This window comes from Somniosus microcephalus, chromosome 16, assembly GCF_052327205.1.
Source record: "Somniosus microcephalus isolate GS21.2 chromosome 16, FLI_Smic_1.0, whole genome shotgun sequence".
Lineage (NCBI taxonomy): Eukaryota > Metazoa > Chordata > Chondrichthyes > Squaliformes > Somniosidae > Somniosus > Somniosus microcephalus.
The window spans coordinates 45,265,653-45,278,054 of record NC_141002.1 but is presented as its reverse complement, the minus strand read 5'-3'; the positions used below and the strand labels follow the sequence as shown (position 1 = coordinate 45,278,054).

At 46.4% G+C, this 12,402-nt stretch overlaps 2 protein-coding genes across 15 annotated transcripts in view; one reads left to right on the top strand and one right to left on the bottom strand.

Annotated features, from left to right (window-relative positions):
• Positions 1 to 10,344, bottom strand: part of LOC147106117 (leucine-rich repeat and transmembrane domain-containing protein 2-like) — a 37,553-nt gene extending 27,209 nt beyond the window's left edge. The window contains exon 1 of the mRNA XM_086008911.1: positions 9,478 to 10,344. Within this exon, the coding sequence (XP_085865037.1) occupies positions 9,478 to 9,532 (55 nt within the window). The 5' untranslated portion in view covers positions 9,533 to 10,344. The remainder of the gene's footprint in view (positions 1 to 9,477) is intronic.
• LOC147106116 (voltage-dependent calcium channel subunit alpha-2/delta-4-like) overlaps positions 1 to 12,402 on the top strand; it is an 888,222-nt gene that overhangs the window by 565,080 nt on the left and 310,740 nt on the right. The window lies entirely within an intron of this gene.

The following is a 12,402-nucleotide window of genomic DNA, read 5'->3' as shown; positions in this document are numbered from 1 at the left end:
CCTTGCTCCTTTTCTTCAACCTTCCCTGTCGTGGGATTTTACCCCAGTACTCCTCGGAAACCAGCTGTTTACTTTTTAAAATGCTCATACCCCTTAAAATATCTGTCACATTTCCAGATTTTTGATCATTTTTTCACAGAAAGCTTTTGAAAATATGAATCACTTTTAATGTTTCTTTAAGCAAAGTGTATTCTCACAGTTTAAAAAAGGCACCTAGATGAAAGGTGGTCAATATACTAAATGGAAGTTGTTCTCCCCAGAGGTCAGCAAAAAGCAAATTCTTTAGCACAGCTAGGTAATTTGAAAAACACCACTCACCCATTGGGCTGGATTTTCTCAATGGGAAGCTTTTGGAGGCGGGACTGCTGCTTGCCGGCTTTCAATCCCGCCTCCATCAGTTTCTGGCCAACCAGCGGGATTTGTCCCTGATTGACCTTGTTAAGCCTGCCCAGTGGGCTCAGCAGGCCAATTAGGGGGAAGTCAGTGACAGAGCACATCAACGTCTGACGTGCCATCTGTCAAGAACTTTTGAAAGAAGAAATGTCATTGTTTGATAGCTCTGTGAAGCTGTCAAACACTGACATTCTGTGTATGAGTCCTTGTGTTCAGGCCTCATCAAACCTTTCAACTTTGTAGAAATCACCTGGCTGTTGGTTCGGAGGATCCAACAGCCAGGCTGTGATATCTACAATGGCGATGTCGGGACTCCAGCTCCACAGCGGCTGAAGGCTGTAGGCAGAAACAAAGGTAAGTGAACATTTTCTAACACTTTACACTCACCTTACATACTTAGCACTCCACACTTGCACCCATCACTCACCTCTACATAGCTCTTTCAGACCCCTCCGACCCCCGCAGACCTCCTACTCGTCTCCTACACCCTGGCGGGGTTCCCCGAGGTTGGGAAGCCTGCACCTCAGAACGAAAAATGGGGATAATCCTATTTTCTGCCTGTTAACTACATGTTAACAGGCAGTTAATAGGCTTTAATCCCTTTCCCGCCTCGAGGAGACGGGACCCGGGCAGGACGGCTTCCCAGCTCCTGGCAAGAGGGCATGGAGGCGGGTTGGGAGCGGGTTTGCCACCCACCCCCAAATTCTGCAACTTTATCGGCAGTCCCGCCTCCATACCCGCCTCCTTGGGGCTGACAAAATCCAGCCTATTGTGTTGGAAAGTCCCATGATCCCTGTCTCTCTGAAGAAAGATAAAGGGGGGATTGTTAACCTGTAGAAGCATGGGGGTTTGGGTGCAGGTGAGGGGTTAAAACCGGCAAAAATTTGAACACATCAGAAAGCTGGCTCCAACCTGCCGACTTCCGCATTTAACGTGAATGAGTTAGGCTGGTTGCACGCAACACGCTCGGGAGAGGCGAGTTGCCTATTAACATTGCCTATGGTAATCGCTCAATTGGAGCGATATATCAACACAGTTTTAAATTTAACGCCGTATCCATGGGTTTCCAGGGCTTCCTGGAAATTGCCATTGAAAGCAAGGCGAGAACACAACGGTAACTGAGGAGGCTGGTTAAAATTCATGGAAATACTGCAATAAATATTCAGTACTTACAGCTGCTTTCTTACCTACTAGTGGGAAAGGGTTTGTTCACAGTACTTTTGCTGAGAGTTCACTTTCTACACTTCGGAGGTTTTCTGAATCATATCAGGATGGGTTTTGTCTTAAATTGGACCTCAGACGAGGAGCAATATGACCAGCAGCAGCAGCAGCCTGTTCTTCAGAGACCTGCAGCTGGACAGCAGAGAGGGGAGCAGCAAAGAAGGAAGCAGCAGAGAGATGTGCAGCTTGCAGGAGGCACTACTTGTGACACCGGGTGTACAAGCTGAGTTTCATTGACATGTCAGAACAGCAGTGTTTCAGGAGGCTCAGGTTGTCGTGTCAGGTGGTAGCAGACATCTGCCACCTCCTAGAAGAAGACCTGCTCCCTGTAGACCTGGTGGCCATGCATTACCAGTGGCTGTCAAAGTGACTACTGAACTTTTCTGCCTGGGATCCTTTTAGGGCTCTGCCAGAGACATATCCAAGGTCTCCCAGTTGATGGCCCTCAAATGCATAAGACAGGTGGCTGATGCGTTGTTTGTCAGGGCCAGCAATTATGTGAACTTTGCCTGTGATGCCACTAGTCAGAATGAGTGGGCGCTCAGGTTTGTGTCTCTGGCTGGTTTCCCACAGGTTTGGGCATCATCAACATCTGCGCACCTCCAGACCAACCAGGAATATTCGTGAACTGCAAGGGCTTCCACTCCACCAATGTGCAGCTGGTGTGCAACCACAAAAATATATTTCTGCAGGTGTGTGCAAGATTCCCGGTGAGCTGCCATGAGGCTTTCATCATGCGGCAGTCCAATCTACCTGACGACTTTGGACCTGCAAGCACACTTAAGGGGTGGCTGCTAGGAGACAAGTGATACCCATTTCAAACTTGGCTGATGACACCAGTCAGAAACCCGACCAATGATTTGCAATAGTGCTACAATGAATGTCATATGACCACCAGAAGTGTGATTGAACAAGCTATCGGCATGCTGAAGATGCGCTTCAGGTACCTAGACAGATCTGGAGGTGCCCTTTTGTACACACCAGCCAGGGTGTACAGAATGGTCGTGATGTGTTGCACTCTGCACAACATTGTGCAGCAGCGAGCTTTGGATCTGCAGGAGGAACAAGGCGCAGAGCGCACATTGGGGACGATTCTGAAGAAGTGGAAGAGGAGGAAGATAAGGAGGAGGGCAATGCAGCAGCAGCTGCTCCCATTGCTGCCCGGGATGCCAAGATGCCCTTATTAATGCAGGGTTCACTTAGGCTGCACCAGTTGACCGATGTCAGAACCACATGCGACGGTCACGCTTCCTGCGACCCCCCACCCCCACGCCACTGACACAAAGCAGTTCTGCAAACAACCAACCACCCTTTGCACATCCCCCCATTGGTCCCCGTAAATTCATGTCTTCCCAATCATCATCAAGCAAGTTAAAAGGTGACTTGCCACCCAGCAACCAAGAATGGGCAAGGCGAGAAAGTGGTGCAAACTAATAAAATTTATGTGATTCTACTAAAGAACAGAAACTTCACAACATAAGATTTTCTCATACACCCATGTGCAGACCCTTTCCTTGTGCAACTACAAAGCTTTACTCTTCCTTTTCCTACTGCTCCTACGTGGTGTAACCCCGTGGCTTCAGCAGAGATAGAGGCAGGCTGCTCACATCCTTATTCTGGTTGCTGAGAAGCTCTTAGCCGACTACCTCTGGGTTTTGGAGCCCATGAGGACCCCACCAAATACTGCTCCACCTGCACCTGTGCAGGGGCATACTTGGCCATCAGGACATGAGCCAGTATGTCGGGTACTGACTGAGGGGGGTGCAACAGATGAGAAGTGGAAGCGCTTTGAGTGGAGTTCCCACTTCCATGTCCCATTTCACCATCACCCCTCTCATGGGCCAGCCACGCTTCACTGCTACCACTCTGCTGGAGAGCACTTTGGTGCAGATCACTAAGGCTAAGATATCTTTCGTCTATTGAAGGCGGCAGACATGTTAGCATCCAAAGCGTGTAAGGCCATGACCAAGGCATACATGGACTCATTTGATTGCTGCATTTGATGTTCCATGGAGCTGGCCACTCTATCCATGCAAGAAGACATTATCGCAATGCCCTGCGACGTCAATCCACTCATGCATGATGCAGACTCAACCATTCTCTCTGCAATCATGGTCAGTGTGCTTGGAAAGCCTGTCAGTACATCGCACATTCTCTGCTCCTCCTCAATGATTATCCTTTTCCTCGACAGCCCTCGGGGTACAGCATCTGTGTCCAGCTGAGCAATGCTTGGAGAGGGCTGTGCCCTCCGATGCAGACTCTCCACAGCTGTCCCTGCCACCATCATTTATTCTTGCTCACTTGTAAAGTGCAAGTCATCAGGTGAAAACCCAACTATCTGTCTACCTGGTCCCACCAAAGTGTGAGTATCTGAGCTGGTGCATGGTAAGCATGAGTCCTGTGATGGTGCACCCTCAGAATGAATCAGCTCCTCTGAGGATTCATCGTCCGCGAGGTCCATGGATTCCCACTGCACGCGTGAAGGCCCTGGCGGAGGGAAAAGATATGAATTAGTACCAGCAAGTTAAATGTGTTGTAACTTATCATTATGAAGGTGATCATATTTCACTCGCTGTTGAAATCAAGTCAATATGACTAAGTGTTGTATGACATGTGGATCGTTGATATTTAATTGTGTCATCAGATAGCTGGGAGAACCCCATCTCCGCATCTCCGATGGCCAAGGAGTCTGAAATGCCACTGATCTACAGCGCTTCCTCTTCTGCAGTTGTTAGCTGGGAAGTCTGTGGAGAACCACCTCTGGTTCTTTCCCTCTCCTTCGTGTTATGTGCTCTTTTCTCCTGCAATGGGGGAAAGAACAGACCTATGAGTAACTGTAATGATATGTGTTCACCCAATGGATGCAGTGCATTTGGTGAGGGTGACTATCAGGGAGAGACATGAAATTGCATCAGGATGAGAGTGAGTGGGAGTGGTGGATGGATAGATGGGGATGTGAGGAAGTGCATAGAAAGAGGATGGGTGTGGTTGCAAGGTAAGTGGGTGTGGGGAGTGATGTGATGGAGTAGGCTTGACAAGGCGGGGTGAGGGGGTGGGGTATGCGCACAGCAGGATGTAGGTGAATGTGGAACTGTACTCACCTTTCCTGACCATGTTAGCTCATTAAAGTGCATCTTGTACTGACTCCAGGAACGTGGTACAATGCTCCTTCTGCTGGTGAGCTACACCTTCTTTGTGGCAGCAGCAGGTTTCTTCCTCCCATTGCTGGGGAAGAGTATCCCTCTCTGGCTCCTCCCAGCCCCCAGCAGTATATCAAGGGAGGCGTCATTGAAGCAGGGCGCAGCCTTTGAGCATCCAGAATCCATTGTCACACCTTGTCTTCTCTTGTTCTCCAACTCCTCCAAGTTCCATCTTTGGATTGGTCCTTTAAATACTGGAGTTGAGATTGCATCATGCGGGTCCTCATCACTCTGGCTGCCGTGCAATTGACGGCAAACCCAGAAGTAAAATGATAATGAGCTGGCTGCTTTAAAATGCCACTGACAGACACGCTGAACTTACCTCCAGGTTTCCCACATGATATCGGACCCGGCCCTTGCTCCTGACGCACCTCAGAGTTAATATCGGGACCAAAAAGAGAGAAACTGGGATGTGGGGGGAGGCGGGGGGGGGGGGGAGTACATGCTTTTTGAAACAGAAAGGCTGTGAGGACAATCAGGTTTGTTAAAGAGAAAGCTGCAAAGGCATTTGTTGGGCAAAATGGTCAGAAATGCTGGATGATAGTTAAAAAGTGAGCATGATGTGTTCTTTAGTTGTATTTTTACACAGAGATAAGTTATTTGATTGAACTAACCATGTCGAATCATAATCTGTATGTTCACCTTATTGTGAAATAAAGCAGCTGAATGATTCATCTCTGGTCTCATCTCACCAAATGTTTGCTTGGTCTGCTTTTGGAGAGATTGAAGAAATGCACACATGTGAGACATGAATACGAAGTTCAGGCTGTAATATTGGGTGGCGCCCCCCGACTTACCGCTGGACGCTATGTCCGCCGGGGTCAGGGGTGCCTACCTGCGGCCGGGGCGGCGCTAGTTAAAGGGGAGGTGGCGGGCGGCCAGTTTTGTTGCTGGCCGCCTGCCAGCACCTGCCCCGTTGCTGTCCCTGGCCCCCGTGAAGCCTCCCGCGGGGTGCTGGCTGCTCTCCGTGAGCCCGGCACTTCTTTTGAGTGCTGGGCTCGTTTGCCGGCACTCACGATCCCTGGTGGCCCAGCAATAAAAATGGGCTGCACCAGGCCCCTCCCCTTTAATGAGGGGAGGAAGGCCTGCAGTACTGCAGCACATAGTGGCGCGATATTGGCTCATAGCACCCCAAGAGGGACATGGGGCACTTCCAGTAGCGCCCAACCTCCCTCTCGGGGCGCTACCTGGGAGAATCGGCCGCATGGGCGCTAACTTTTTCAGGCGCTAAAATTAGCACCCCAGCGAAGGTAGCGGGGCGCTACCCAATTTTTACCCCTTAGTTGCTTACGGGAGCGTCTGATGCTACTCAACTCGAGAGGGTATCTATGGCAGACAAAAATTTATAATTTTCATTTCGCAGATATGTGTTAGTAGCACTTTAAAAGGTAAACGATCAGTTTCCCATCATCAAAGAGCAACCATCACTGACTCCCCAACCATAGGAAATAGTCTTTTCCTATTCACCCGATCAAAACACTTCATGATTTTAAAGACCAGTTAGTCTTGCCTACTTCAGCAGAAATAATCTCAGTATCTCTAATCTTTCTAGCCCAGGAGTGACAGAAGGTAAAAGCATGCAGCATTAGTGATATACACACTTTAGGATCAAAAACTGGTCAACTAGCAAAGATTACCTGTGCAGGGCCAGTAGTCAAAGTATGAGGGGCACACGTTTGCAAGGTATATGTCTGAGGTAAACGGTATGGGGGAAAATAGGAGGCCACTGCTCTGTCCCACTGCTCCCTTCCATGATGCTGCTCTGTAGATCAGCTCTTCTCCCCCATTGGCTACTGCTCACTTCTGGCTGAACTTGATTGTTCTATCTATTGGGATTCCAGGGGCTTCAGTCTGAGGCTGTTCCTGTTCTGTTGAATAGCTTAAATCCACAATAGCAGTGCAGGAACAACTCCCTAGCCTAAAGCACCAGGAATGTAAACAGGTAGAATCAGTTCAGCCAGAAGTGAGCAAGAAGACAACGGGATGGAAGAGGAGGGTAAATTTGCAATTTCTGTCTGCACATTTGCAAAACAGAATGTGAAATTGCTCCAGGTTATTGAATTTTGGGATCTGTGACAGGAATATATAAAAATACGTTTGTGAGGTGGAGTGCTCCCACACAGCCATAGGGTACTGATTACACACAATGAAAACAATCTGTGTCCATTTTTATTTCATGTTCACTAAGTAGTAATGGGACAGCAGCTCAAGTTTGGGCTTTTGAATGAATCACTTCTCACTAATTGGATACAGTACAACAAGGAACCAGACTGCGCTGACAGAGAAACATCCAGTGATGCAACTAAACATCTGAGCCTTTTCTGGGGTGCATCCACACTCAAAGGCCGCGATTTTGCTGACCTCGGCGGGTCCGTGGCAGGCGACGTCGATGGCGGGTCCCGAACCCGCTGCTGGCTCCATCCCGTTCTGTGAAATGTATTTCCGTTTATTGGGCTTGTTAAGTCCACCCAACGCGTTTCCTGGCCAATTAGAGGAAGCGGGTCTGCTGATGTCATTTGATGATGCATCATCAGCCAGTTTCCTTAAAGGGACCATGACCAAATTTATTTTGACGTTTGTGCTGTCAATGTTCTACAGCATTGAAGTGCTACAAACACTGACAATGACTGCATAAAGGCACAGGGCTGCACCCAGGCTCTCCCATGACTCCCTCCATAAGCATATGGAGGGAGTCACAGCACACAGGGAGGTCCTCTTCCCTTCCCATGGGTGGAAGAGACCTCCCCAGGAGATCAACCCAGCCTGGTTGCACACTGCAGAGGAGAGCACAAGCACGGATGTGGTCAGGAGGATCTGAGTGCAGTGCCGCAAACATTTCAATGATCTCAGTAGATAACAAAACATTAGTACAAAGCCACATTCAACCTCATCCTGCTGTGCCTCTCATCACATCTCCATCACTCTGCCTTCCCTACCCTACTCCTGCATATCCTTACTCACACCAACTTACCTTGGACCTCCACCCATCCCTCTCTATCTATATTATCACATCCCCATCTCACTAGCCACCCCTCACACTCACCCTCATCCTAATGCAATCATACCAACTAACAACATACAAGGATAGGCACTTGGGTGTTTTATGCAATGTTTATACAAAGTTTCTGTTCTTTGCATTCTTGGACAGATTTCTGTGCACCTTTGGAAGTGGCTTAGTGAGTTGCAGTGAATAGTGAGACATAATGGTACCCACCGCAAAGGTATGCGTGTGAAAGGAATGGCTTTGGCATTATAGGGATGCTTTATGGTGTTGATGTGGGATGGTGCCAACCTGGTGCATCATGTGGCAGCCAGGGTGTACATTGTCAAGTGAAGTAAATCTGGCCATGGTGAAGCCATCCCTGGCCTCCCGGGCAGTAATGTGCTTGGGTGCTGATGCCCTCTGTCCTGTGCAGCATCAGTTGATTGCGGAGAAGGTTGGTACTGTTGGTGTGCCTGGTGCCGCTGGTGCTAGGGCTGATCGTGGTGGGATTCTGAGCACCAAGTTGAGAGATTATAAAGGGCACCCATGCTGATGGAATAGATGTCAGGTAAAGTTGAGATGACAGAAGCGATCTGTCAATGGTGGGAGAGGTAATGAGGTCAGACTGGATGGAGACTTGTATAAACACTTACAGCATGGTGAATCTGTTGTGGAAATGCAGTGAAGAACAGCTTGTGGCTGAGGGAAAATATCGCTGTAAGGTGGGAGCTTTTACTTTACATTTGAAGCTGTCAACTCAACAGCTGATTCAATGGCCACTGAACTCCCGCCTCAGCTTGACAGATATGGTCCATGACCAGCGTGGACCCCATGGGCTAGCTGTCAAATGCAAAAGGTAAGCTGAAAATCATTCTTAAGTGGCTCTAAACAAGCCAGTAATTGCCTGAATTGGGTCCCCCGCCGCTGTGTGTCGGGTCTGCTTAGCGCTGACAGACCTGACATTGGGAAAGGCACGTGGCGGCAGGCTCACAGTGGGGTACCGACCTTCTGTGAAATAAAAACACTTTCCCAACCGACCCACCACCGCTGACCCCCCACAAAATTCCTGCCAAACAATCTGCCTATTTCCAGTTGTTTTTTTTTCAAAAGCATCCTTTATTCTTTCTTTTTATGGCATTTTGTTTGATTTGTTCCCCTTTTTCATTTCTTTTAGACTTCAAAAATTAAGACTATATTGGAGCAGAAAAGGTAACGAGGGATGTAGTAAAGGTGTTCAAAATTATGAGATGGTAAATAATAATGAATTATTTTCACTGGTCCATGAATTGGCATCAGAAGGGTCTAAATTTAGAATTAATGCTAAAAGCATATGGGGGAGCTAACAGGAATTTTTTCACCATTATAATATGGAATGCTTTAAGATACTCCGCTACTGAAGCTGTGTCAATTGTAAATTTAAGAGGGAATTTGAGGGAAGAGTGACATTTGAAGTAAACTAAAGCAGAAAAATGGCACTAGAGTAGATAGCTCAAATGTAGAGCTAGCACTGGTACAGGCATGATGAGAAGAATAGTTTTCATCTGTGCTCAAATTGTGTTTCCGATTCTTTTTGTCTCCTCCTCCTCCCTTCATCATTCTCAGTACCTCTAACATGACATTGCAGACAACAATGAGAAACACGTTAGAATTGAATATTCAAGAGGGATAATCCATACTCACATGTGTAGGAGGCCTTCCTCCCCTGCGTCACAATTGCACTTGTTACAGGCCCCATATTTAATATGGTATCCTGACTTCCACTCTTGGAGTTGTTGGTTCGTGTGTTATGCCTGGTGTTCTGCGGAATAGGAATCGTAGTAGTGTCCAAAGTCACAGCTCAGTGATAACATCAGCACTTGGGTCTACAAAACTAGAAGACATTATTGTGCTGATTATTTTTAAATGAATTTTTTCATCTATAACCAGCTATGTAATTAAATCAGTTATAGTCGCGTGGCCTTTGCCCAACTCCGAAGACAGTGACACAGTGAAACTGCAAACATGAACGCCTGTCCCATCCCTGTGTGTCTTGACATGTACAAGCAGTGATATTTTAAACTACCAGATGCTAAGCCACAGGTGCGAAGTGACTAATCTCAGCTATGCTGCCAAAAGGAGGTGTCTCACCATGTGTGAGATTCAATCTGTTTGGTCTGCTCATGCCTACCTTGTAGCAGTAAATTATAAAGCAACATTGGCAGAGGTTTGGGCTTGGTGTGTGCTATGGGTAAGCCAAGGCAGGGTGATGGAGGTGGAAAAAGTACCCTAAAATGGAAAATAAATCAGCTTCTTCCTAAAACTTATATTACAGAACCCAGGAAGGGGACTTTGCTCAGCAGCACGGTGAAAATCAATAATATAGTGTGTGAAGAATCAAAGGCAGCAACCCATGTTCCAACATGATGGGGTCGATTTTAAGTTTCAGCAGGTGGTGGGCAGTGTGATTGTACTGCTACCCAAAGTGCCTGCCGAAAGGCCCAAGCCATTTTGAGTGCCAGGCCTCATTACATTGGATCAAGCTGTGAGCACTGTTCCCATGTCAGCAGGCAGCTCGCCAGTTGGGAGGGTGCATGAAGTCTGGAGAGCTCCTGGCCCCACAAAAATAAAAAAACTTACATTTTCATGAGTGGCCTTCAGCAATCCCTTTAAGCACCTTTGGTTAAGCCGCTCATCGCCTGGTACCAATGGGCAGAGCATGCGCAGCCTGTTGGTACCTAAACATTGTGTTGGAGTCCTATGTACTTCATAGGACCCAATTAGCATATTTGAATGAGGCTCCTCCCTGACACATGTGGGTGCCTAGGCTGCCCTTGCGGAGACTCCCAGGAAAATTGCAGCTAGTAGAAACAGAGCAGGAACAAGGTGGTATGTGCAGCACCACAATATTCAGCCCACTACTACTTTCATCTGGGCGGAGGGACTCAAAATTAGCCCCAATTTGTCATCATGCAATTGATGTTCCCACTTTTGTATGGCATATATGGGACTGGGGCGTGGCAGTGGTGTGGTGAGTTAGCGCACAGTCCTTTCCCTTCTGAGAGATGGGTTTGAATCTAGCCCATGTTAATTGGATTAAGGTCTCTCTCTGCCTCTCTGCCAACTGTAAAGGTCTTAAGTGTAACGGGTTTGGCCATGTTCAAACTTAATGCTTATGGTTACCCATGGTACAAAATTGCATAATACAACCCAAATTTGCAGATGACACAGAACTTAGAAATGTAGTAAACAGTGAGGAGAGTAACAGACTTCAAGAGGACAAGGCAGATAGGCAGACGCCCGGTAGATTACATTTAATGCATAGAAGTGTGAAATAATGCATTTTGGAAGGAAGAATGAGGAAAAGCAATATAAACTAAATGGTACAATGTTAAAGGGGGTGCAGGAACAGAGAGACCTGTGGATTCGCTTACACAAATTTTCGAAGGTGGTAAGACATTCATTAGGCTGTTCAAAAAGTATACGGGATCCTGGGCTTTATTAATAGAGGCATACAGTACAAAAGCAAGGAAGTTATGCTAAACATTTATAAATCACTAGTTAAACCTCAGCTAGAGTATTCAAAAGGGAATTGGATATATACTTGAAAAGGAAAAGTTTACAGGGCTTCGGGGAAAGAGCAGCGGAGTGGATCTAATTGAATAACTCTTTCAAAGCACCTGCACAGGCATGATAGGCCGAATGGCTTCCTTCTGCTCTATAATTCTATGAAAAAAGCCATAATGCTGATGAAATTGAAAAAATCCTGGCATATGGTTTAATTTTGATGTGCTGTTTTTAAATATTTCATTAAGCAATGACATAACAAGCAGGTGATGATGCCTCATGCAGAGCATGGGCAAATTTGTAATCCCGTATAACACAGACAAACTCTACTCATCAGTCAGTAGCACACAGGTACACAGAAAGTGTAAGTAGCACAAGTTTGTTTTCCTGTTTCTTGTGCTGTTAAATTGATGTCTTAGACAATGTGTTCATCTACTTGCATTTGTATTATGCCTATAGGAAGTGCTAAATGTATCTCACCATTTACAAATATTATTGTAGCACCATAAACCCATCACCATAGTATTCCACAAAGCAACATGACTTTTGATATATGTATGTTCTACCTGTCTTGCTTATAAATAGAATGCATGCTCAGTTGATAAGGAGCCCTTCAATATAATTCTCTGTTCCACTGTAGGCGCTAGTATAACCCATATTGTTTATAGCTCCCTCTCTAAATGAGAAATGACGTAAACTTAATCCTCATTATTTTAGTAAAATACAAACTGTTTAACAGCCCTCATTATAACCCTTATTAATATAATACAAGCTGTTTTTAGCTCCCTGTCTAATAGATAAACTATCTAAAATAACCATGCTGTAACACAGTTCTCACTGTAACAGCCCATTTTGAGACAGTGCATCATTAAACTTTCATGTAAAGAAATCTCAAACAATTAGAGACCACAGACATTGATACAGGTAGATCTGAACAGATATATAGATGACTGAGAGACAAGTACAAAGAGTAGTGATAGATCAAATGATAGACACCACTACAGATAGAATGAAAGGCAGTTTGACATTGATACAGGTAAATATAGGTACAATTAGGCAGAC